Source organism: Lissotriton helveticus, chromosome 10 (genome assembly GCF_964261635.1).
Source record: "Lissotriton helveticus chromosome 10, aLisHel1.1, whole genome shotgun sequence".
Taxonomy (NCBI): Eukaryota; Metazoa; Chordata; class Amphibia; order Caudata; family Salamandridae; genus Lissotriton; species Lissotriton helveticus.
Window position 1 is genome coordinate 259,108,295 of NC_136071.1, and position 27,645 is coordinate 259,135,939.

Below are 27,645 nucleotides of genomic sequence, written 5' to 3' on the forward strand. Positions count from 1 at the left end.
GGGGGGGGGGGGGGTAAGCTTGGCCTCGAGAGTACTTGCATTTTTCTCCCTGAAAATAATTGAGATGAAGCAGATGATGGTATTATAATCATATACACAGGGTGTTTCATATTACTAAGGCGGCACCTCCAATAAAATATTCCTAGTTACACTTCTTTGCCCATGCCTTTTTTTTTTTTTTTTTTAGAGTACCCTCTCAAACTTTTTATCCCACTTACAGTGCTAATAGCACCCCTATGCACGTAGGCCCCATTGCCAAAGTGTTTCTGCACTTGAAGAATATTTGCATGCACTACCATTTCTACCCATGTCATACGTGCCAACACACCTGTCTCAGCAGGATGACTTACGATTTTTTAATCCACATACAGCTTTATTTTTGCTGTCTGCTCCTTAAAATTGCCAATGCAAGTAAAATTAATTCCCCCCCCCTTTTTTTAAACGCCCAACTTCCTTGCTTCCAAATGTTGTCAATATGCTGTACATGGTGTTTTACTTCGCTGTGCTCAAGGGGAGGGCAGGCCTGTCTGGAAATGTGTGTGTACTGAAAGAAATGTGTACTGGAAGTACGTATGATTCAAGTACAAATGTCAATACTTGATAATACTTAGTGTGTTTAATAGACAGGACAGCTGTATTTTCCTGATAACTTGCATTGGTGTAAAATGCATTTGGAAAAAAATTAAACTATTAACGAGTCTCACAAAATAAATCAGGTATCTTCCACTAACTTTGGGAGTGGTGGAATGTGGGGATCTGGTAATGGTTAAAGATTTAGGCATATTGCTCACAAATCACCAACATCATGTGTTTAAGTCTAATTAGTTTAAATGAAGCAAACAACCCCTTCAACATTAAATGCATTAATGTGCATGAAGCGCGGTTCCCCAGGCTAGGTTTGACGGCTCCCCAGGGAGCCACGGCGCACAGTTTGAGAACCACTGCTATAATCCATTAAAGAAATGAGTACATTTTGGGGTGGGTTCAAAATAAAGTTGGTTTTCCTAAGACTGACGATGGCAAAAGAAATATACACCCACATACTTATTTTATAAGGGTAAGCACTAACAGCCATGTTAGTCAGGACATTATAATGCTTTGAAGGGCACCATCCTCCACAGATGTTTTGCCACATAAGAGTGAAGATGCCTTGACATTCGCATGCAACAATTTCCTGTGCAAAGTGAAAAGCATGTTTGAGCAAACTGCGACCATATGTTTTTCCAAATAAGTGCATTTTAAACTGCAGTCAGTAAAGCCAAGGGGTCAGTCTCTGGGAGCTTTCTCAGCTAGGAAGTTTATTTTTGGGTGCAAACAATTTACAAAAAAGGGCTAGGTTGTTTTAATTACTGTTCCTTTGGTAGATACTTGGGAAAATGTAGCCACCAGCAGAAAACGAGTTAAGAAAACAGAAGCACAAAACCAGCCATGAAAGTCGACAGTAGGTTTGAAACCCAAAATTCGGAGTAATGGCCAGCTGCAGGCCGTGCAGGTAAGAGCGGTGGGACTGGGAAAGGGGGGATAGGTGGGGGGTTTGTTGGGGGTAGGGGAGATTTCGCTGGACGATGAAAAAATGTATTATTTATTTAACTTTCCCTCATCATTGTCTGTTGAAATCCCCACTGCTCTTACATGCACGGGCCGTGGCTGATAATGGCAGAGTTTGTATACAATTTTCAAACGCTGCTACGTGGGGGGCAATCGCTACCAAGAAATAGCAATGGCAGCAACACGTGCTCAAAATTAGCTCCCTCTTAATTGGTCAGTGTGACTGGGAAAGGTGATGAAGCTCGTAACACGTTCAAAGAACTTGAATTAGATACAGCAGGTGCCTAGAGGCCCAAGTGCTCAGTTATTAAACTGTGCTGCATTCAGGGATAAACTTTTCACAGAAATTTACAACACAACTCTGCCAGGTAAGCCCATTTGAATCCCTCCTACTCTGATGTTGTTAAGATAACCAGCACCTCGCCAACCAGTGCCAAGATTTACATAATTCAGCAAAGCAGTGGAGGAATAATGTTCTTATATAAATAAATATCTCAGTTATTGTGACATGGCATTTATTGATTACCTCCAATTGGCAAGTAAAGTCAAAGCTAGCTTCTGTTTTTGGAAACAATGCACTTCAACTCCTGTTACGGATTGAGTTAACAATGAATGGCAATAAATAACTTAATTAGTATGATACAGTAGACACTCCAAGATTGTTGTAAGGTGTGAGACATTAGATACATGGCAGTACTTCATGGAGAATGTTGAACATAATTTTACAGAAATGACTATAGTTTTCAATTTATGAATAATTATAATTTTTAAGTCCTCTCTTATAAACAGGCAAATTCAATGCAGATATCAATGGCTTAATAGCGGTCCGTGCTTTATGTTTTCCTTGATAAATGCACACAATGTATTTATTACTTGCTACCCTTGGTAGAGCGGAATATAAAAAGAGGGGAGGCCGATTATATCTAAAAAGTCATTAATTCAAAGTGCGTTAATGCCTTTTTCTCCACGTGTACTCATTGTCCTTTTCCCCATAGTACCCTTTTTAGAAAACAAAGAGTGGAACATTTATAGAATGATGTTTTCATAGGTGTATTTCATAAGGCCCATTGACCCGAATGTAGTTAAGGAGTTTCACTAGCCATCTGCATGCCCCATAAAACTTCTCAAACTCTCGGTTAGATATATTTTTCAAAATCTCCATACTGTGCTGTTTACAGATCATAACCATTGAACAGCTGCAATACTAGTTCACGTTTGTGATTCCTAGTTTATAAACAAACATCATCAGTCATTTGGCATCGAACATATTTGGCTAATATAAGCACCAATAAAACAAAGCGTAAACCTTTGTAAGACTAGTGCTTTATTTGCAACTATGGAGGGCTCATAGGACTAAAATACTGAAAAAGATTTCCGACTTATAGCAGGTGTAATTCCTCATACCTCTCAACCCACAGTGGCCAAACACATCAGACACTGATGTTACAGGTTATCTAAATAAAAAAAGGCAAGAGAAAATTAAAGTAAGAAAAAGATTACACATTAATAATGCTATATTGTTCTCTTAAATCAGTGAAGCTGTTCGGAGTTTTTGAAAATTTGTTGACATACAATGGGTGTGGGCAAATCGTCAGATAATCTAAAACAAGTTAGTTGAGAGGTATGTCACATGTACATTGACTGTTTAATCTGCCTATTTAACGTATTGCCTGAGTTTGCAGCTTACAGCAAATATATTTATAGCATAGGCACAATGGCAAAGAACAGTATAATAGCCTGTGGTCAACGCCATATTGGTGACTACACAGTAGCAGCAATTTAAAACAAAAAAAACATACCAAACCCTCTTAAAACAGCTCAATAGGTAGCCTGATTAGTCACACTGGCTTTGAAAGGAAAGCACTTTAAATCAATAAATAACATAATTTTGTTAATCAGTGGGATATACAAATTTGCTTTAGATATTTAAAAACAAATCAAATACAGCAGTTGTGCGAATCAGATGCAGGAGAACAAACATTTCACTTTAATAATAGGAATCCAGATTGATCTGCCACCTCATGTTTGGCGTTTCAGCGTTTCTAAGTTTCGTTCAACTTGCACAATTGCAGATATTTCCAAACAATGTCAAAAACTAAGAGTGACAAAAGGAATCTTAAATAAGAAACGCTAAAAAACAACGTTCAAAACCTTTTGGATATAAAACACTTGTCTGGATATGTTCAATCTGTAATAGTTAATGAGTTTATGGAGACATGCACCCTGCATCCAGTCCAACATTGTTTATCAAGCATAAATTACAGTGCTGTATAAAGATTTCAACCCCCTTGTCAAAGCATCTAGACAAAAAAAGACTAAAGTTGTCTTTCAATATGCGGAGTACAAAATGTGTTTTGTTGTTCGTTGTTAAAATGAACATTTGAAAAGGCACTTCATTCTGTAGGAAAACACACTAGAATCAGTTGAACTGTTCCAGAACAGGGGCTTAGTGTCTGCATAGTGAGGTGCAGGCATATGCAGGAGGGTGGGGGTGTCAAAGTTCAACTCCGGTAACACATCAAGTTCAGTTTTTTGGTTTGTTTCAAGAAGAAAAAAATCCAGAAAAAATTCCATCCATATATGAAATTAGTTAAAAGAGTTCCATTTAAAATATGTTCTTTCTTTTTATAAAAGTTATCTGGTCAGGTCACAACCTCCGTCTTTCAGCGGACTCGAAACGTAGAACTGTATCATCGCTCAAGTCCTATAAGAGAAGCACTTCTCGCCTGGATGAGAAGTTCCCCATAGCTTTGCGTTTTGAAGGAGTCGTGCCAGGTCTAAAATGAGTAGACTGAATCGAAGTTTGTAGCAATGCACCAGTAGCTGGCTAACGGGCAACCTCGAAGGCTACCTGTTACAAAGGTTATGAAGCATACTGTAAACCTCTTCCTCTCTGCTGAGTCCCTCAAAGAAGGGTATAAGATCCAGCAGCTCTGTGTCCGTCATGTCATCAAACCAGGACATCACAGGCACCTGAAATAAAAGCAGACAATGCATAACGTATTTGCTTCTGACATGAGTAGACACATTTTCAGGATCCTACCAGATATGTATGCTTGAACCAGTCAGGCTATATTTACTTAAAGGGCTCCTGTAACATTAAAAGCAACATTTATTTTCCTTTAGTTTACAGGTGTCTCTCCTACACATAGCCCATGATTTAGACCCAAAACACCCTTAAGATTTGGGCACCATCCTCCCCAAACTCCCTCCTCTCAACGTACACGTTATGTACCTCTGGCTCAGGCAAAATAACGTGTTTACACATTTTGCTCTGCTTGGTCAAGAGATTCCACAAATTGTGGTCCCTGCTTGCTCCAAAATCTGAGCTAGGCCCTTAGCTGCCAGATCAGTTTCTCCTGCTCACCGGAAGTGGCAAGAACGTCTTGTGTGGTAGGCTTGGTCTTCAGTAACAATGGACTACACAGCAAGCAACTGACTGTCCGAGGCAAAAACATAGCGAGAACCCCCACTCTGCTTACACATGTTTTCTTAACAAAAATGTTGACGAAGTAAAATAAACAAAGGTGGTATCATTACGGAACCATCACTCTTGAGATGTAAATAAACAGACACCACCAAAGAACAGATTTTGTGGAATACACATATGTGAAGCAGATGTGTGCTGCGAGAGAAGTAGAAACGGAAACTGACACAGAAAACAGCCGATCATCCAGCCAAGGAAAATGCCCATTGTTAGGGAAAGATTGTAATCCTAGCTTCACAACTTTGATTCTGATGTAGATTCAGAAAAGGTGCATTTAACACAATTGGGATCAGAAAATGAAAAGTGTTCTTCAGCGTTATTTATTTATTTATTTATACAGTTTTATATAGCGCAAACTTGATCCCGGAGGATATCAGAGCGCTTCACAATTTGAAACTTGAAATTTTGAAAGACAAACCCAAACCTGCAATTCCATAGACTCGACTGACCGCCAGAATTTCGCAATCGCTATACACTGCCAGACTGTATGAAATAAGGTGCCAGTCTCCTGACCACATCTTAGACAAAGCAGGGACGCCACTAGGCCTGCCCTCCACAACCTGGCTCTAGTATAGTATACCCAGTGTAGGTAGTTAAATTGGATTAGCCGGAGCTGCATTGCGATTGCAGCCTCCTGAGGGGAGGCCAGCGCCTCCGTCCGGTCATCTCCTTCCAATGGACTGAGGACACCTCCCATGCCTCCTGCTGAAGATTTAGCTAGACTTTCAAGGAAAATCGCATAAGAACCCAGTATACTGCTGGAACGTTTTAATTTTATGAAACGTTTGGGGTACACTTTAGAATGAATCCCCTTGTTTTCAGCAGAAACTGACAATACATCTACCATGTACTGCATGTCTAACTCTTTTTGTGCAGTCCGTCAGTGTTTATAAGTTTAAAAAAATTACTTACCGAGGATAAATATTTTTTTGAAATTTAAAAAAACTGATGGACTGCACAAAAAGAGTTAAACATGCAGTAGAAGGTACTGCATGTTCAACTTTTTTTGTGCAGTCCGTCAGTGTTACTGAAATCCACATGCTTGTGAATACTTGCTTTAAAAAAACGTAGTTCCTTCTCTTCAAGGGGAAATAGGGTGCAAGAATTTACCAAACTATGGTTACTGATATGGAGCAGGATGCGCTGCATAAACCGGTTGTAGATTTGCTTACTGTGCATCGATTTTAAAACAGTACACACCCATTCACCACTGAGGTGGAAGGAAGTGGAATGAAAGAACTTTCCAGCTAATCCCTGCATCTTTTCTAGCCTGGATAGCAACAAAATAATGTCTTGTAAATGTGGGAATGAAAACCATGTAAGAATGTCATTGGTTGAACGAAATAACTATGCGAGCTTGGTGGCAACGTAAACGTAGGCACCTTACAATCCAATATGCCAACTTCATGACTAGATTGCCTGTACTTTTATCACATCTAATGCACAAAACGTACTAAACTAAAATTAAAAAAAACACAATACCATGTTATACAAAAGGAGACATATTGATAAAATATAAAAAAAGATTAAGTTGTCGTCCAAATGCTGCACGTTTGTCTTAAATGAATGCTATGGTCCTTTAACCACCAAATGAAGGATTATTAGCAGGGACTGTGAACCTTTGACGGATGGAAGCAATCCAAATGCCTGATATGCATTAAATGGTGAAACGACCATCCTACAAAATATGAATGTGGTCTTAAAATGATACAGCCTAATAAGTAGATTTTCAGGAAAGGATCTTCTATTTATAGTACCAGTAATTCACTAACACGCCTCAACGGTGTTTTGGCTATTAGAAAAGTTACTTTCCACATACATTATTTAGTTAACACATTTTGGCGCAGGTTCAAATAACGGGCTCCTTACTCTAGATAGTACACAATTTGACTGGCATATTGGATTAGAAGCCTCTGAAGAGGCATCACTCTCAAATGCTTTCACAAAGGTTAGCAAACTGTATACCAAGCATATAAACTTTCCCTGGCTTGCACACGTCTCAATTATTGCTAGGTATATCCTAGTCGATGTCTATGTTAATTTAAATCATTCAAACCTTTCAAGAGTATAATGTAATTTATACAGTAAGAAAGTACATTTTTTCCACTTTGCAACATAACCCACCTGTACAGCAGTCCTAGCTTCTTTTAGAATATATAAATATGCAGATCATCTTAGGGCAAACAAAAGTATCCAAACTCTAGGACCTTAGGAGTCACGCTGCTATGTTCAGTGCCCTCTGGTTTGGGTGGAATAGTGCTCCTACGCGTACATTCAGTACAGCTAGGCAAATATGTACGAGGGACGAACACAAGTGGAGGAAGGAAATCCATTCATTGGCAAGCAAGCAAATGAGATTGCCAAAAACCAATCAACGGAAGTAATGAGCTGGCAGAAAGTCCACTGTAAATTTTGGTATGGCCCAAAAGGAGCCAACAAGTGTATTTAATAAAATATGTTGTTGAGGGTGTGATGATCATGGAAATGAGCCTACAAACTAAGAGTAAGTCACTATGAAGGTAATTTTATTCTACTCTTAAGTCCTGGCTACTTGCCACCTGTGGGTATATTACAAACAAAAAGAAGAAATGAAGGAGGCGAAAATGGAGTATTGGACGGTATTAGCCTAGACAAAGAGGCTTTCACAAAACTTCAAGATCATACTTTTAACGATTCATAGTAGGGAAGCTCCAGGAGCATAGTGGTTGTTGAATGTGTGTGAGAGCTCACATGAATGCAGGGCATAGATCTTGGGCGGGAACAGGTTTGGAAAATGACAGATTCTGCACTAGCCCTGACAGAAAGTGTTTCTGATAAGCAGCAGAGGTTGATCTCCATGAAGAGTACAATAAATTTGCAATGGATGGCACATTATTTTATTCATCTGGTAGTGATGGCTTTTAAATCTCCTGGCCTGGAATAGTCTTCTGCAAAATGTTGTGTGAATAAAGCATTTAGGAAATGAATAACTGAGTGGACATAAATATAAATGCAAAAGAGACCAAAATCGAGAAATAAATTATTAGAAAAATATATATTTTGTATTTGTTATTTTTTGGTGTAAAACATTTTTTTTTATATTTAAACCTTGAGAGAACAAGATGAAAACATATACAGTTTATAAATCATGACATTGGAGCATCTGACAATAAATAGATTGCCTAGTTATCACGTGCTTCTTATTGATAAAAGGAATTTAGGAGGCTAATCATTCATACAAATTCATTCACACATGGCCTAGACGTTTGTATGATATATCAAAACATGATATTGTTTGGTATGGGTTTTAAATGTACCAACAGTAGATGGCTTATAACAACAAAACAAAACATAAGATGAAAAATATAGATCAGACAGAATCATGGCTAACAATGTTCATGTCTACACGCGTTTTGGCCTGACGCCTTCATCAGGTAGCCATGATATTCGAAGAGCAAAATCTTAATCTGCAATTATGACAAGTCTCTAGGAACTATAATTTATGTGGGAGACACTTTGGTAATATCTGCTTTGGAAAAGTGTTGCTGTATCGCCCACCTGATTAGTAAAACGAGTTTATACAAAATATAGTTTCCTCGAGAGCCCTTCATTTGCATTTTTGGTGCTATATTTAGGATTATGTGAGGAAAGGTCAGGGATGCTCCTAGAGTCTCAGAGAGAACCCCCCTTGTTTAGTCCTGCACACTGTGAAAATGAGGTGTAGAAGTTTTTTTGAGTGGCGAGAACTTTAATTTGATGGAAGGGTGGGGAGAAAGGAGCTGCAGCAAAGAAGGTGTGCAAAAGCCATCGATTTGGCAACACATATATTTAGTGATGCTTATCATGAGAAATGTGTCGGCATGCAGTGAGGCAGCCCTAACCAATTAGGAAAAAGACCCTAAAACAACATGTGAATAGCCTTGCAAGCCAGGTTAATAGGGAGTTAAATCTTAGACAGTGAAATTTGACATCTGTTTTCCAGAACTCTGTGCCTGCTCTCAAACTCCCTCTGCAGGGCATGGAGATAGGCTGTATCTGAATCCTAATGCCCAGCTTATGGGCACCACAGGTGGACAGTTGGTCCCCCTCAACTGTGCCCAACGAGGGAGATAACAAATAGTTTCTTACCTGTCGGGGTAGTTTTGCAGCTTGAAGATCTTTCTGGATTCATTATGCTGTGCATTATTCCACGGTCTAGTGGTTGGGTCTGGAATCGTAGTCTTTTTTTTTTTTTTTCTCAGCCCAGGTGGGCGTCGACGTCTCACCTTTTGGTGTCCTTCCTGTGACGAATTTTATGGCAATGTTCCAGTAAGTGATTTACCGCTTTATCCTTCAAGGTGTCTGTTTCAGTATTGTCCCTGTTTTTACCCCCTCTTTCTCCAGCCTCATCTTTCTGGCGGAGGTGGGTGGGTTCGCTAGTGAATTCAGAAAGATCTTCAAGCTGCAAAACTACACCGACAGGTAAGAAACTATTCGTTTTGCAGCATGAATCTTTCTGGATTCACTATGCTGTGCATAGACTTTGTAGCGGTTTGTTATATTTGTGGCGGCTGGGTGGAAGATGAGCGTTTGTTATATGTTGAAGCACCTTCTGTCCTACTTGTGCTTCTTTGTCATTTGTATATCCACACAGTAGTGCTTTGTGAACGTGTGCACTGAAGCCCATGTTGCCGCCAGGCATATGTCCTGAATGGGTGTGTTAGCCAGGAAGGCTATCGTTGCTCCCTTTTTCCTGGTAGAATGGGCCTGTGGCCCCTCTGCTAGTTCCTGCCCTGCTTGTTTGTGGCAGAACTGTATAGTTTGTGGAATCCATCGTGCAATGGTTCCCTTAGTAACTGGTTTTCCCAAGAAACTGTCTGCAAAGGACACAAAGAACTGTTGTGCTTTCCTGTGTTCCTTAGTTCTCTCTATGTAGTGCATGACTGCCCTTCTGACGTCCAGAGTGTGCAGTGCCCTTTCGGCGTTTGTCGTTGGTTTCTGGAAGAAACTTGGTATTTGTATCGTCTGGTTGATGTGGAACCTTGACACCAACTTTGGCATAAAGTGTGGGTCAGTTCTCATCACCACCCTATCATTGTGAATTTGGATGTAGCGTTAACGCCTGTAGTTCGCTCACCCTGCGCAGCGAGGTGATTGCCAATAAGAAAGCTGTTTTCATTGTTAGCATTTGTAGGGAGGCCTTATGAATTGGTTCAAAAGGCGCTTTCATGAGTTCCGTCAGGACTAAATTAAGGTTCCATGCTGGTGGTGGCAACCTCTTTGGCGGTGCAATCCTTTTTGCACCTTCCAGGAATCTCTTTACTATCTGTGATGTAAAGAAGCTTTTACCTGTTTCCCCTCTTGTGTAAGCGACTATCGCTGCCAAGTGTACTCTTAGCGAGGATGAGCTCAGTGCCGCCTCGAGCAGGTGCGTGAGGTATTTAAGCACTGTTGAGTCCCTTATCATCTTTTTGTACAGCTTATCCTTCCTGCACCATAGTGTGAACCTCTTCCATTTAGCCACATAGCACCTTCGCGTGCTTGGTCTTATTGCCTCTCGAAGTACCCTCAGGGTGCTCTCAGGTGTGCAAACTCTATGTCTTCAGGAGCCATGCTGCCAGGCTGAGGCTCTCTGGATGCAACACCTCTCCGTTTTGCATGGAGAGTAGATCTTTCCTTCTCCCAAAGCTGTGTGGTGTACTCTGTGTCATCTCCATTATCTGCGAGTACCAGGTCTGCCTGGCCCACTGGGGTGCGACCAGTATCAGGGTCATGTTGCTGGTTCTGCACTTGTTGAGTACTTTGTGTATCAGAGGAATCGGCAGAAAAGTGTAAGCAAATGTCTTTGACCAGCTTATCCATAGGGCATTCCCAGGGACCCTTCCCTTGGTTGCCTGGATGCGAAGTGTTGACATTTTGCATTTTGGCGTGTTGCAAACAGGTCTATTGATTGTGTTCCCCACCTGCCGAACGGCCTCTGTTTCCTGTGCATTGAGGTCCCATTCGTGGGATGCCGATGTCTGTCTGCTGAGCCAATCCGCTTCCACGTTGTCCTTCCCTGGTAGATGTTTGGCCAGCAGGTCTATTTTGAGTGGGATGGCCCATCTCCATATTTCCTGCGCTAGTTTCGAGAGCGGGCGGATCGTTTTCCTCCCTGCTTGTTGATGTAGAACATCGCTGTTGTGTTGTCTGTCTGGATCAACACTCTTTGGTTGTACAGCTTCCTCTGGAAGGCCTTTATTGCAACGAAAACAGTCTTTAGTTCCAGGTAGTTGATGTGTTTGACCGCATCCGCTGGTGTCCACAGACCCCTCACTCTGAGTTTTTTCATGTGTGCTCCCCATCCCCTCTGGGATGCGTCTGTGGTGATGGTCACCGTTGGGGTTGGTGGTATTAGAGGCTTCCCTTCTGTTATGTTCCCCTTGTTCCACCATGATATCTCCTTGCGCACTGAGTGCGTTACAACCACTAGATCTTCCCAACAACCTGTAGCTTGTGACCATTGGTCCTGTAGCCATTCCTGGAATGGTCTCATGTGGAGCCGTACATTTGGCACTAGATGTATGCATGAGGCCATCATGCCCATAATCTTGCTCGCCGTCCTCACTGTCAGAGCTCGCCCCTTCTGGTAGAGGCGCGTCTCCTTCAGCAGCGCCAGTGTTCTCTTTTCGCTCGGGAACACCTTGTTCTGTAAGGTGTTGATCTGTGCTCCCAGGAAGATTTTCACTTGTTCCGGTTCCATTGAGGATTTGCCCCAGGATGGAGAATCCCAGGGCTATTAGTGTGCATGTCGCTCGCTGTGCGAGCAGTTTGCATGTCTTGTATGAACTTGCTTTTATTAGCCAGTCGTCCAGGTAAGGGTATACGTTGATCCCTTCCCTCCTTAAGTGTGCTGCGACCGCTGCGAGGCACTTTGTGAAGACCCTTGGTGCTGATTTTAGTCCGAACGCTAGGGCCGTGAACTGGTAGTGATGATCCTTGTTGATGATAAATCTTAGCAGATGCTTGTGCCGCCTGTTCATTGGGATAAGCAGGTAGGCATCCTTGAGCTCTGCGGTGACCATGACGTCCCGGCCTTGTATCTGATGAAGTACCTCTTATAGGGACGTCATCTTGGATTTTTGTGTTTTTATGTATTTGTTTAGGAACCTTAGGTCCAGGATGGGTCTCATTGTTTCGTCCACCTTTGGTACCAGGAAGTACGTTGAGTACACTCCCCTGTTCCTTTCTCCTTGAGGTACAGGCTCGATAGCCTCCTTCTGCAGGAGTTCCTTTGCTTCCTTTTGAAGTAGTTCTAGTTCCTTCTTTGCTAGCACTCTTCTTTGTGGTCTTTTGCTTGGGGGTGTTCTTTCCAACTCAATGCAGTATCCGAACTGTATGATGTTGAGTATCCATTTGTCTGTGGTTATTTTCTTCCACTCCTGGAAGAAAAGGTTCAGTCTTCCTCCCACCGGTGTTATATGCTCGTGGATGTTTAGTCCGAGGCACTCCTCTTTGTTGTAGCTGTGCTCCACCCTGGGAGTTTTTGAATGGGTGTGCACGTGTAGCGTGACAGAGTCACTTAGAGGTGGGTTGTTGTCCCCCTCTTCTATTATTTCCACGTCCATTTGCCCTCCTCCTGCGAAAGGACTGGCCCCTTTGTTGGTATTGCCAGGGTTGCTTTTGCTGCCCTTGTTGTGTCTGGGTGTCGGCCTGGTGGGACTGCTGGAACGCCTGGTGCGACGTTCCTGGCTGGTTTCTCCCTCTCCCGTTCGGTCTCCGTGACGGGGTCTCCCTCTTTGTCCCTCTGAATTGCAAGGCCCCCATGGATCTTGCAGTGTCATTGTCTTTTTTCAGCTGGGTGAGCTTTTCGCCCACTGGTGCCCCGAACAGTGTCTCTCCGTTGAACGGGGTGTTCAGGATGTTGTGTTGCACCTCTGGCTTGAAACCTGAGATCCTGAGCCGGGCTCGTCTCCTTTCCGTGATGCCCAGCATCATAAGTCTGCTGGACTTGTTGGCTCCGTCCAAGGCGGTTTTGAGGCAAGAATTTGCCACATTATTCCCCTCATCCACAAGGTGCGAAGCCCTTTGTTGGTATTCTTGTGGAAGGTGCTTGACGAACTGGCCCAGCTCATCCAAGATCTGGTATTGGTGCCTGTTCAGCAGGGTGTTTGAATTAGCCAAGCGCCAGAGCGTTGCGACATTCCTTTCGATTTTTCTCCCAGTCAGGTCCATCCTCCTGCTCTCCTTGTCTGGAGGTGGCCCTGAAGTTGTCGGGACTTTGGCCCTTTTCCTTGCGGTCGCCGCAATGATGGAGTCCGCAGTGACCGAGCCCTGGATGTAGGGTGGGTCCTTGGAGGAGTGCTTATACTTTTTTTACGTCCTGGGTGTGACGGGTTTGCAAGTTGCAGGCTCTTTGAAGGCCTCTCTCCCCTGTCCTTTGACGTTTTCGAGCATCGGCAGGTACTGGCTCCTAGTTTGTATTGGGAGCAGTGTTTCCAAGAGGAAATCCGCCTTCGGCTGTTCCTCCTCGAGTTTTACCCCAAAGGCTGTTGCTGCGTTTCTGATGACTGCATTGTATAACCCAATGTCATCAGGCTTCGAGGGCCTCGAAGGATACGAGTCCACTCCCTCTTCTGGACTCTCGGGGTCGATGTCCTGCCACTCCAGGTCCTGTGTCTACGAGGATGCAGAGCCCAGGGTTGTCCTCTGGTCGTCATCCGCCTCCTCCTCGTAGTAGGGGCGTTCCTCTTCCAGTTCCTCATGGCTTTCCGACGGTTCTTCGACGTAGTAGTCCTCTTCTTCTTCGACTATCTCGACAACCAGTGGCTTTGGTTTCAACGGGATTACAACGTCTTTCATCCTTTCGTCGAATTCTCTTTTTCATTGCAGGATGTTCTCCATCTCTGCCTCGAGCCGTCTCTTCTTCCTTTCCATTTCGGCTGCCCGTTCGGTGTTGAATGGTTCTAGCGTTCTCTTCGTCTGATACGCTGGCGTTGAGCCGGATTTCGGCGTCGAGACTGGTTTCGGCGTCGAGACAGGTTTCGGGTCCCTATGTTTCGGCGTCGAACGTTCCCTTTCGTGGACGCTTTTCGACGGCCTTGGCTGTTTGCCGGCCTTCGGCGCCTGGGAGTCCTTCTCTGAGGATCAGCTGGGCCTGGATGTAGCTGCGGACGCCGAAACCTTCGGCGTCTTCGAGGTCTTGCCCTCATTTTTTCGAGAGTCTTGTTCAGACTGTCGAGTGTCTTTCAGGGCTTTAGGGGCCGTCGAGTCTCCTACCTTTTCAGGAGTCTTCTTATCGGTCTCTAAGACTGTGTAGCTGTCGTCTTCTCCGGCGACGTTGTCTTCCTCGTCGGTCGAGAGCCCCAGGGCTCGAAGGGACGGTGGCTGGCCCTTGCCCTGCATGTTGAAGTTAGCCCTTCTCTGCCTCTCTCTAACTCGAAGAGTCTTCGGCGTAAAGGCAGAGCAGGCGTTGCAGTCCCTGCTCTCGTGGTCGACCGGTAGGCAAAGGTTGCAAACCGGGTGCTGGTCTTCTGCGCGTATTTGTGGTGGCAGTTACGGCAGAATTTGAACAGTGTGTTGTCCATCCCTTGCGTTCAGGGGGACCCCTGAGTGCGCATTCTCCGTTGGACGTCGAAGATCTCCTTTTTCTTCGTCGTCCTCTTCGATGGTGTAGTCTCACGTCGTCTTTTCAATCTTTTTTGTCCAAAATTTGGCTTTTGGCTTCTTCTTTTCTCCAAACCTCTGGAGCCCTCTCGGGAACGATCCAGACCCAACGGCGGAAAAAAGAATCTGAAGATGGCACCCAAGGGTGGGAGCTTCCGCAGGAAGCGCGCCGACGTCACAGGAAGGACACCAAAAGGTGGGACGTCGACGCCCACCTGGGCTGAGACAAAAAAACAAAAAACAAAGAAAAGACTACGATTCCGGACCCAAACACTAGACCGCGGAATAATGCACAGCATAGTGAATCCAGAAAGATTCACGCTGCAAAACTAACCCGCTCAGTTTAACAGATCTGAATCTAGGGCCCCACAAAAAGAGACTGGATTGACATTTCTGTGCATTGGGAGGGTGTGGCCTCCATGAAAAGCCCTCAAAGAATGTGAGGGTCTAGACCCTTAGGAGACAGGTGATTCATGGTTCCTCCATGAAAAGCCCCCAAAGAATGTGAGGTTCTAGATCCTTAGGAGACAGGTGATTCATGGTCCTAGGACTGGGACAAGTTGTCTAGTACTCGGGAAAATAAAATATCACAACCAAACTCTTTCATTTTTCCCAAGTGTTACCCGCACCACCTGCTTAGGGCCAAGGAGTGACCTCTACAAAAGAGGTGAATGCTCCTTCGGGGGATGTGCTACTTTACTCAATGGCCGAGGCAGTCCTCTGTACCATGCACAGTAACCCGCTGTCATTCCTAACAATTGATTCTTCTTCGTGGGGATAAAATCTGTTAATAGATTGGTGCATCTTACCTCTGCACGTAACACAGGTGGTTCCTGAGGGACCTCACACCAGAGCGTAGACTATTTTCCAAGCAAGAGATGCAGGTATTATGTAGGTCAGCTGCTAAAAATGGCTGATGGCATGATATGCGAGGCTTGAGACCAGAGTGTTGCAGAAAAAGCTAAACATTTAAAGGGAGGAAGATGCAGATAAAAGATGGAGAAAAAAAACAAGTTGCTAAAATCGGTGCAGGGCCCCTTGAAGGAAAATTACTCAGTGTAAGAGTAGCTGATTCTGACCTTTATTATTTAGTGAAACTGGAAGACACCCGCATACGAGCATGGCTGGGGAAATGTTGTGTATAGCTCTGGCGTATGCATGCACTAACGGACACAACATTTGCAGTACTGCAATGGAAACTATTTCTGGTCCTGTACTAGGTTTCTGTCATACCCGCAGATTGATATCCTGAAAGAGCCAGGATGTACAAGCAGGACAAATACAAAAGACATGTGCTACATGCGTCAATAAGCAAGTTATTTGTATCTTTCTTCACCTGCATCTGTACTTCATAATGGATGTCTGCCTTCTAAATAACTGAATTATGGGCTGTTCTCATATATGGAGGAGACAGCTTACATGGGTAGAAATCCAAACCTGGTTAAGGTGATTTTATCATGTGGTCCTCTCACTTATTCTGCCTACCTTTGAGATAGTAGTGATCCCTCTATTTTCCTGTGTATAATCATGGACATCTTGAAAGATGAAGGAATATCTTTTATGGTAAAATGTTTTGGACTAAAACCATAACTACATTGTTTTTCCTCATCTTCATGCACACTTTACCTTACTTTGTGTGTTTTGGAATGGACTAACCCCTACATTAATGTTCCTTCCAGGGCTTTTTAAGGTAGCTTAGTTAGGAACTGAAACAACTGTGTGTTTCAAGGTCTACCTTTTCATGTCGGTAACACATTTAGTTCAATGCTAATCTTTACATTGAGATATGTATAGTACTTTCTATGGCAATGGCTTAGGTTTTCGCATTTTGCTTTGAGACTTATGGCAAATGGCAGGGGGCTCTTTCATCTGCTCTCTACGGTTAGAGTCATTTTTTACTTCAATATAATGTGTTTCATACAGAGGTTTCAAGGTCCACGCACTGATTTGTAGCACAGTCGATTTCCATTGTTTTATCCTAAAATTAAAAAAGATTTCTTCTTTGAAACTATTCATATAGTAGAAGTTCCTCTGAGTCGAGAACTCTCCAGTTCTCAATAGTTTGGTGTCCACAAGGGTAGCATTTTTTATTGTTTTTAATCATTTTATTCTGTAACCACTGACATTGCTGATGTTGAATATTGCACGTACTAAAGAGACATATTTGTTTGAAAATGACTTTCAGACAATGGAACGACCTTAACCAAAAAAGGAGGGTCACCAGGAAATGTTCAAACGGTTTAGAACATACATCAGACAGTGTTGTTTGCATACAAGGCTGATACCCACCCCAAATGAAACTGGAAACTCTACCAAGTAAGCCTTAGTTATCACCTACAAGAAATGCAGACCTCAAATCACACCACTCCAACATGGCGATACTTATACAACACCCTCAATATAGTCAAAACAAGCCAAGAAATGAGTTCTGTCAGGGTGACTAAAGGGTTCACCTATAGTTGCATATATGACATTTCTAAAGGTAGAATGAGCACGAAGAAATGATATAAATATACACAATGTATTGGTTATATAATACATTTATCGCCTAACACTGGAAAAAGGACTGGTTCACATCTAGTACCAACTAAAAATTCTGACTTTTGTTTTATTTCTGCTTAACCAGAGCAGAGAACTAATACAAAACAAGAGCTATTCTGGAACCATTTTGTTTACATGCTGGTATTCAAATCCTGAGTGGAAGATGTTGTCTGCTTCTCAACAGTTTCCTTGACGACTTCAAGGATCATGTTGGAAGATGACATATTCCTCTCAGTGAATAGTGCAAGTAAAACGAAGAGAGCACAGCAAAGTGATCAAACATGGCCTATAAATGCTGTAATATAACATAAGGAGTAGTTTCTGTCCTGTAACTCCAGTTCTGTAGTAGGGGTATCTCTGTTATAGTCATAATCTAGTGAATAGTCCCGCCCATGTGCGTGGACCCCGGAGCAATCAAAAATAATCTCTTACAGTGTCAAAAAATGCAGAAATGCATAGACACTTAAGAGAGAATTTAAAGACAGATAATGCAGCCAAAAAAGGCTACACTGTCCAGTACTTCAACTAGAAATTCCACCACAAAATCCACAAAACAGCAAAGCCTGTACAGATTTCCCTTGCTTAAAATCCCTCAGGAATGAGAACCTGGACAGACAAGCCCCATAGGCTGCCATTATGTGGCTTAAATAGGATACTGTGCCTTTAAGGAACCTTCCAGAACCTTCTCCCAGTATCCCAGAATGCATAGCAGGTCCAACTTAGTTTCAGTTCTTTTTGGAGGCGTAAAAACGCCAGACCTGTAGCATTATGTACCTGAACAAATCTCCACCGGGGAGGCGGGAGGGCGCTTATGACTATAACAGAGATACCCCTACTACAGAACTGGAGTTACAGGACAGAAACTACTCCTTCTGTAGTAGGGGATCTCTGTGTATAGTCATAATCTAGTGAATAGAATGGCAAGCCCATCCCCACATCAAGCGGCGGTGGAGAAAATGAAATTACGCCACTATTGTGCGAACAAATTCCGCAGCGAAGCCTGCCCAACCTGAGCGTCTGCCCTGGCATCAGTGTCCAGGCAGTAATGCTTAGCAAAGGTATGGACCGACTTCCAAGTGGCCGCCTTGCAGATCTCTGCAAAGGGAACATTACGAAGCATAGCAGTCGTGGCAGCTTTGCCTCTGGTGGAATGAGCCTTAGGTTTACCCCCTAAGGTCTTATTAGCTTTGCAGTAACACAATTGTATGCAGGACACAATCCACCTCGAGATGGACTGTTTAGAGGTAGCAAGACCTGTCCTGACTGAGCCATAATTAATGAACAATTGGTCTGACCTACGAATATCTTTAGTCTTATCAAGATAAAACTTCAGCACCCTCCTCACATCCAGGGAATGTAAAGACCTTTCCGCTGGAGATGACGGATTCTGAAAGAACGTGGGCAAAGTGATAGTCTGATTGATATGAAAATCAGAAACAACCTTGGGAAGAAACTTAGGGTGAGTACGCATAACAACCTTAGCAGCATGAAACACAGTATAAGGTTCTTGGCAACACAACGCCTGAATCTCACTCACCCTGCGGGCCGATGTAATGGCCACGAGGAACGCCGCCTTCCAGGACAGGTGCTGCAACGAAGCCTTATGAATGGGTTCAAAAGGCTCCTTCATCAATCTGGACAGCACCACATTCAAGTCCCACGAAGGCGAAGGAAGCCTGACAGGAGGGAATACTTTCTTCAAGCCTTCCAAAAAATCTTTGATCACAGGGATCTGGAAGAAGGAAGTCTGTGAAGGGCCTTTCCTGTAGGCAGTCAAAGCAGCCAGATGAACCTTAATGGAATGGACATTAAGGCCCGACTGCGCCAGATGAAGTAGATATGGAAGGATGACATCTTCCTTGCATGTAGTAGGGTTAAAGCTCTTAGACTTGCACCAGATGCAAAACCTCTTCCACTTGTAAGCATAAGAAGTCCTAGTGGAAGGTCGCTTAGCCTCCTTCAGTATGTCCATACAATCCTCTGGGAGATTCAGATGGCCATATTGCACTATTTCAGGAGCCATGCCGCCAAACTCAAAGACGAGCGGTTGGGGTGCACCATCCGCCCCCCGAACTTCGTGAGAAGGTCCGGCCTGCACGGCAGCTTCATGTGAGGAAGGAGAGACCGGTGAAGCAGGTCCGTGAACCACCACTGTCTGGGCCATTCCGGGGCAATCAGAATCATTCTCGCCATGGATTGGGACAGCTTGATGAGAACCGCCGGAATCAGGGGAATTGGTGGAAAAGCGTACAGAAAGCTGTTCGACCAGTTGATCCATAACGCGTTCTCCAGCGTCCCCGGCTGGTAGTACCTGGAGGCGAAGCCTCAGCATTTTCTGTTTTCGGCGGTGGCGAACAGATCTACGTCTGGAGTTCCCCACCTTGCGAAGACTTCTCCCAGAACTTCGTCGCTTATGACCCATTCGTGGTTTTCCTGAATGAGTCTGCTCAGTTCGTCGGCCTGAACATTCTGCACACCTGGCAGATGGGTGGCCGTTATCGACAGTCCTCGAGCCAGAAGCCAGTGCCAGATCGCCTGCGCCTCCTGCGACAGAGTGCGCGATCTCGAGCCCCCCTGCTTGTTGAGGTAATACATCGTTGTCGTGTTGTCTGTCTGAACAAGCAGAGAGTTGGTCTGAAAGGACGGGTGAAAAGCCTTCAGTGCCAAGTGCACAGCCAGGTTTTTGATGTGGTACGTGGCCTCCGTCTGGGACCACGTCCCTTGAATCTGCAGGTCTCCGGAGTGCGTTCCCCATCCCTGGAGAGAAGCATCCGTCACGATAGTCTGTGTGGGAATGTCCTTGTGGAAGGGAACCCCTCTGAGGAGATTCTCCTTCGAGCACCACCACTTCAGAGACTGAAGAGCATGTAGAGACAGTCGTATCTTGTCGTCCCAAGATCCTCTCCTCTGGTCCCATTGATCCTCCAAGCACTCCTGCAGCGGTCTCATGTGCAGCCGCGCATGTGGCGTCAGGAAGATACACGAGGCCATCGATCCCAGCAGAGAAGACACCGTCCTCACTGTCGTGGATGGAGTAGACATGAGAGTCTGAGCCTTCCGAAGGAGTGATAAACGTCGCTCCTCCGAAGGAGACACGCTTGCTGACAGCGTGTTGATGGAGGCTCCCAAGTACTGGATGCACTGGACCGGAGTCGGAAAAGACTTGGACATGTTGATGTGCAACCCCAGCTTGTTCAAGAGAACGCACGTCTTCTGGAAGCGTGCTTGAGCTTCCAAGAAGGAGGAGGCCTTGATCAACCAATCGTCCAGGTACGGGTAGACAAACACCTTGTTCTTTCTCAGGTGTGCCGCTACCACTGCCATGCATTTCGAAAACGTCCTGGGTGCAGACTTCAGCCCGAAGGGAAGCACCGTGTACTGATAGTGATTGGTGCCGACTTGAAAGCGCAGAAACTTCCTGTGTTTGCATGCAATTGGCACATGGAAGTATGCATCCTGTAGATCTATGGCACACATCCAGTCTCCTCGTTGCAGCTGAGGGTAGATCTGATGCAACGACAGCATGCGAAACTTTTCTCTGCGAATCCACTTGTTTGCCTGTCGCAAGTCCAGAATGGGCCTGAACTCGTTCTTGTCCTTCTTGCGGACAAGAAAGAACCGAGAATAAAGACCTCTTCCTCTTTGAGACGGAGGTACGTCTTCTATCGCCCTTTTCCTCAGCAGGATCTCTGCCTCCGCCTGGAGCTCGCGCAGTTGGTACTGCGAGCTGACCGGAGGGATCGATGGGGGCGGGCTGATGAACCGAAGACTGTATCCATTGCAAACAATATTCAGCACCCAATTGTCCTGAGTAATTTTTCTCCACTCTGCCAGAAAAAATCGAACGCTTCCCCCCACCGGAGCGGGTAACGGACGAGGGGGAAGTAACCGCTCAGGGTCGAGACCCGGCCGGGCCCTTGGTCGCGGTAGAGGACTGCTGAGTCCCTCTACCCCTCTGACGCTTCTGGAAGGGTCTTCTGTATTGCTGCTGTTGTTGCTGCTGCTGATGTTGTCCAGAAGACTGTCCCCTTCCACGACCCTGCGACCCGTACCGTCGTTGGAACTGGCGGTAGGGTTTCTTTTCCTTGGGCTTCTCCAAGCCCACCGCCGTCAGGGTCTCCGCCTCGGCCTTCATCCTGGCCATCTCGTCATCTGCGTGTTTTCCGAAGAGGGTGTCTCCGGAAAACGGAAGATTCGCCACACGTTGTTGCGCTTCCGGTTTAAGTGACGTCAATCTGAGCCAAGCATGGCGCCTCTGATTAATCCCGTGGCAGTATCCATGCGCAGACAGCAAGGAGATATCTGCCGCGGCGCTAATGGCCTGGTTAGAGACCAGCATCCCCTCCTGGACGATCTCCATGAAGTCCTCTCTGCGGTCTCGAGGAACAAGGTCCGCAAACTGCTCCATAGAGTCCCACAGTGCGCGGTCATAGCGTCCCAACAACGCCGAGTCACTGGCGGCCTTCATCGAAGAGGAGGACGTACCACACGCTTTCCGACCAGCAGAGTCAATCCAGCGGCTCTCCTTATCCGGAGGCACGGTGGATGCAGGGGAGGTAGCATGAAGCTTCCGAGCCGCCGTCACAATCACCGAGTCCGGTACCGGGTCCTTTCTCAAGAAAGCTGGGTCCGAGTCAGGAGCTCTGTATTTCTTGAGGAGCCTGGAAGGCACGGACTTCACCAATGCCGGCGTTAGGAAGAGCTGTTCAGCCGGCTTGAGGAGACCTGGCACCAAAGGCAGTAGGGGGCGAGACATGTGTTTCTTATGTAATGTCTCAAAGATCACAGAAGTGGAAGGTGTAGGCGCTTCAACCTTGATCCCCAACTTCGCCGCCCCACGCAGGAGGACCTCCTGGAATGTGCCAATATCGTCTATCGGAGACACTCTAGTCTCCGGCGAATCAGACAGCGTAGGCGAGTAAGAACGGGTCCCAGAGGCAGAACGTGACCGGGACCTACGCCTCCTATGGCGATGCCTGGATCTCGAGGAAGATCCGCGTCCACTCCTGGATCTGTCTCTTCTTCCCGAGCGAGACCTCGATCTCTTGGGCCTGGGACGGTCCGTCGGCCTCCCCGGTTCTGAAGCCTTAGGCTTTGGAGGAACCTTCGACTTAGGAGTCTTCTTCGGCGGAGTCGGATACTTGGGCATCGACACCGCTCTCTGTGGAACCGGGGGAGGGGGAGTAACCGGAACCGGGGCCTGTGGAGCCGGCCGAGGAGGCAACGGAGGAGGAGGGGTCGGAGCCCTCTGAGGTGGACCCCTTGGTAAAGGAGGCAGAGGAGGGGGTGTAGAAGGCTTCTTCGGGGTATATACCTCGGAATACGCCGTTCCCGGCGAGCCATCATCCCGTCCGGACTGTGGGGAGCCCCCCACAGTCCTGGGCCTGGCCTTACGACCCCCTGACGCCGAAGATCGGTGCCCAGACGACGACCGTGGGTCCTTCGACGTCGAGCGGCCTTTCGGCGTCGACCGTTCCATACTCCTCGACGTCGACCGGTGTCCACGTCTCGATGTCGACCCCGACCAGATGGACGAACCACGAAATCTCGACGACGGGCGATGGTGCCTCGACGGCGACCTCGACCTCTTTGTACGTCTCGACGTCGACCTCTTGGATCGCCTCGACGCCGACCTCTTGGAGCGCCTCGACGTCGATCGCTTGGATCGCCTCGACGTCGATCTCTTTGAATGTCTCGACGTCTACGTCTTCGGCGCCGGAGACTTCTCCCGTCTCGACGGCGACCTTGACGACGAGGATCCCCTCGACGACGACGTCTTCGACGGCGAACGGCGGTGTCGCCTCGACGGCGAGCGCCGACGCCGAGTCCTCCGATGTCGACCACTCGACGCCGACGACGAAGAAATCGACACCGGCTTCGACGGCGGCCTGTAAACGTCCCTCGACGTCGACGGACGACGTTTTCTCAACCCAGAGCCCTGGGGAGACCGGGAACTGGCCGTGGACCTTCCTCTCGACATCGTGGTCATCGCCACTGACCCAGATGGAGAGCTTGGGCGTGAGCTGGACTTCCTGCCCCTGGGGAGCCCCCCAGAGGCCACAGCATGGGCAGTAGAAGCCCCTCCAGACCCACCTCGAGCCTTCAATCTTCTTTCTTCAAGTCCCTGAAGTCTGATCTTCCGTCTGTCCTTCAGGGTCCTGCCAGAGAAGCCTCTACAGATCACACACTCCTCAGGGATGAGGGAAGAGGGAAGGCAGAGAATACAGACCTCATGGGGGTCTGACTTGGCCTTCTTCCTGGAGCACTCCGGGCATTTGTCAAATAATGCTGGCATTATGGACAACAAAAGAGTGCAGAACCCAAGAAGAAAGTCACCAAAGTGCTTTAAAAGCACAAGAAAAACGAATTTAGTGAAAATCACCAACAAAACCCTTGAAAAGGGAGAGCTCAATGCTCCAGGGTCCTGCTTGCAGGAGCCGGAAAAAAGAACTGAAACTAAGTTGGACCTGCTATGCATTCTGGGATACTGGGAGAAGGTTCTGGAAGGTTCCTTAAAGGCACAGTATCCTATTTAAGCCACATAATGGCAGCCTATGGGGCTTGTCTGTCCAGGTTCTTCTCTCTATCATTCCTGAGGGATTTTGCTGTTAAGCAAGGGAAATCTGTACAGGCTTTGCTGTTTTGTGGATTTTGTGGTGGAATTTCTAGTTGAAGTACTGGACAGTGTAGCCTTTTTTGGCTGCATTATCTGTCTTTAAATTCTCTCTTAAGTGTCTATGCATTTCTGCATTTTTTGACACTGTAAGAGATTATTTTTGATTGCTCCGGGGTCCACGCACATGGGCGGGACTATTCACTAGATTATGACTATACACAGAGATCCCCTACTACAGAACGTACCATTGCAGGGCAGTAGGAGACAAACAGTAGTCAATGCGCATGCCAGTGTGAAAACTCCTAGCTACAGAGGTCAACGCCCCAAGAGCTACAAAGAAGCAAGGAACAGCACTTTATAGTTGCAGCAGATCAGAAGTCTTTGGTTAAAAGCAACTAAGTTTAGTTACTACTCCTTTTTGTGTGGAACTTCGAAAAGCACTTTGTGTGGCATCAGCATTAGTGAAGACCCTTGAGAACCTAGAGAACATCATGGCTCAGCATGAGTGACAATCAGCAAAACTCTGGCTCCATCATCATATTGGACTGTTTGTGTTAATTAACCTCTACCGCGCTACCGAGTTTTCCCGCTGTGCGCTGATTTTTGAAAATCGCGCTGTTTATGACAAAGCCAGCTCGTCATCCGCGTAGCGCAGGTAACGCCCATGACGAGCTGGCTTTGTCATTAGCGTCGAAGGGGTTAAAAGAAAATGGTAAGCATAGTACCTGCAGCAGTGGCTACTACCTATCAATATGGTGGATGGTAGTTCACACTGACAGCTCAGTACGACATCATATAGATACTGAAAGGAACCATGTAAATTGCCTAGCATGTCTCTTGCATATTTTGTGTTTTGGTGTCCATCACGCAGGGGACCACCAATATAAAAGTTGAGTAACTAGAAGTAGCAATAAAACATTCCCTGTTGGTACCTAAAGCAGTCAGCAGTGCTTATTTCCATGTCCCAATCCTCTGCACTGTGTTCTTATGGTTGCAGTTTTAGTCAGCTCAAGTTCTGTGAGTTTAGAATACTGTGAGTTCAAGCCCATACTAGCGTCAAGTCGCCCAGTGATGAATGCAACAAAGGTTCTGGACCCTGCTATGTCTTCCTATTCTTAATACCGTATTCCTCTCTTCTATCTTCCAGGCTAGTTAAGAAATAGCTTCTCCGTGTTAAATCTATCACCAACTGAATGGCTTGTATTTAAACTCAGAAGACGGAGTTGCCAGTGGGGCATTGTGAGTTTCTGGTCAACTTCCTAGGGAGTACTACCAGGTCTACAGTTGACCAACAAGCGAAGGCTTGAATCAAACAAGTTAAAGCTCTGAAGCCAAAACACTCCACTAGAAGGGGGAAAACGCACAGAACGAGTAAGCTGAAATTATTGGCCTCAGAAGTGCAAGTCAATGGGTTGTACACAATGGTAATTGGTGCATAAAATGCTTGGGTAAAGTGATCGGGTGGTTTCTAAATAAGGGGGCACTGGGGCAGGGGCAGGAGCTACTAGCAAAGTAACCTGTACAGCTATGTAGTACGTAAACTAAAGAGAACACTTCCCTTTTTTAAGGTAGTTTTAACAGAAGGCTGAGTCTGGATTGTGTTGGGACATTTGCGTGATTAAGGAAACTGTGGTGGCAGAAGGCACTACAAATGTCTTTGTCCCTTTTTTAGCAGTTCTATAGGTGGGCACTACCCATCATGGAGCAAAAACATTGTGCATACTGCCTTTTCACTCTTACTTGCAGGAGCCAAGGAATGAGTGGGAGGTTTTAGATAGAGGGATTAGTGGGCTATAACAATGCAGGACGGTGGTGCAATTTGTTGAGTGAGGAATGAAATAAACTCGGACTCTTTGATTCTCTATATCTAAGAGTTCCCACCAACATAACTGAGACTATAGTACAAAAATCAAGTTCTTAGTGGACAACATTTCTGATGCACATTGCAGGCCATGACTCATTTAGCCACAACACCCTCAAGGTATGCTTGATATAACTCAGTCATTCACATCACCAGATTGTACAGCCTGCGTACCCCTTTAAATGTCCATGGAGTACTGCAAAGCTAATTAAGCATCTAGCATATGCAGATGCTTTGTCCCTTATGATGAAATGCTTAACAGGGAGCACAACCTTCAACGGTACCAGCGGCTCGCGGACAACAGAAAACGTCAATACATCTCAACCATATTGTAGGAGAGTAGGGTCTGCAATCCTATGATCACCCAGATTTTTGCTTTTTGCTGCACTGGTTTACGACTTTCCCTGGCTGTGGGCCTGCTAATCAGACCCACAGCCTAGCTGTTCTCTCTATCCAAATTGTACTCAGGTACTGAATTGGCACTGGGCCCTCTCCAAGTCCCTGTACCCAGGGCTGAGGTGCACCCAGAAGTCTCCCAGGGGCTGAAGCATGTATTGTGCCACCCTTGGACTGACTAACTAAACTGACACAACTGGCTGCACGACAGCTGGGGCAAGGTGGTGTACTCACCCTTTGCTTTAGATATAGTATACCTATATCTGACCCTAAAATGGACACACAGATCTCCTATCAGTCACTCCTATGGCAGGCCTTAACAATCCTGAAGGCATAGTGCTTGGAATCGTGTGAGATGGTGCTCTGGCATAAGCTGAGCCTGTCTGCGGCTTTCGGGATCTATCCCTTAGCCGTTTCCATGATATCGCATACCATATACTCTTAAGTGCATTATAATCCTCGCGGTTAGATGCCAACTCTGGTATCGCTTTATCAAAACATGTCGAGTAAGGTGTCATACGAATTGGAATACTAACCCCTCGCCAATTCTGGCGACGGGGTTAGCATTCCACCCTTCTAGAGGGACACGGCATGTATGTAACCCCTAACCCCGGTTAAAGTCAAACAGAGCCTCAGCTCCACAAAATGGATGCTGCCACCGAGACACAAGTCTGCCCTCCTGCTGCTGGGAGTCCTCCCAGAGCAGGAGATAAGGACAAAGGGTTTCCTGCCAGGGGCGGTGCCAGCACCGTCCCAGACAGGATTTTGTGTATGTTAGGTTGGCATGGCTTCAGAGGAAGGTGACTGCAAGTGGCACCCCGGTGCTCACTATGCATAGGCCGGCTTGAACCAGTTCCAGGGACACTCCAGACCCTGAGCTGGGGAAAAGCCCGTCAAGGAAGTGGGTGTAACCACCCCCCTCCTGGTCCCACCCATAGGGCAGGACTTAGTCGCATGCCAGCCCCCTTTTCTCAGATAAAGGTAGGAGCAGGCCCCCTTCCAAATTAGATCATCTTTGGAATCAAGATACGACTTTCTGCGAAAGGACTTCAAGATTTCCTTCTTCAAGATTCTCCCTTGTGACTAAGGAGTAGTCACCCTGCATCCGCAGGCACCATCGCAAGAACACTGCGGTCTGCTGTAAGTCCTTCCTCCGGAATCCGACTGCCCAGCTCGACAAGACCCGGCTTCCCTGGCACCTCCGACCTCTACTCACCTCTACAGCCAAGCTGAGAACCGTGAGTGCGACGAGACCTCAAGGGACCTACTATTGCCAAGACTGCACGACTTCTGCACAGCAAGCCCGCCGAGTAATTTCCTGGTGAGTGCTTTGGGGTCCGAGAAGCCCCGACCCTGAGCAGCTCCAGCACCAAAGATCAGCCCCCCAGCATCTCCACGATCGGCGTGGGGTCCTTCTGCTTTTTGCTGCTCACCGCGTTGTTTGGCTACTAGCCCGCTGGCTTGTGGCCTTCTGAACGACGCCCGACGACATCACTGCTGCTGGTCTGGTTGCTCCAGACTGGCCCTTGCTCCCTTCCAGAAGAGGAGCACCCCGGACCCTCCTGGTCCACTCAAGACGCCATTTTGAGTCCA

At 46.2% G+C, this 27,645-nt stretch overlaps 1 protein-coding gene across 4 annotated transcripts in view; it reads right to left on the reverse strand.

The window, feature by feature from the left end:
* Positions 1–2,042: 2,042 nt before the first annotated feature.
* Positions 2,043–27,645, reverse strand: part of CTDSPL (CTD small phosphatase like) — a 437,200-nt gene continuing 411,597 nt past the window's right edge. For 2 of the 4 annotated variants that reach the window (XM_078665276.1, XM_078665278.1), the window contains one exon: positions 2,043–4,521. In XM_078665276.1, the coding sequence (XP_078521402.1) occupies positions 4,396–4,521 (126 nt within the window). In that variant the 3' untranslated portion in view covers positions 2,043–4,395. The remainder of the gene's footprint in view (positions 4,522–27,645) is intronic. The other 2 variants (XM_078665277.1, XM_078665279.1) reach the window with 1 other exon arrangement.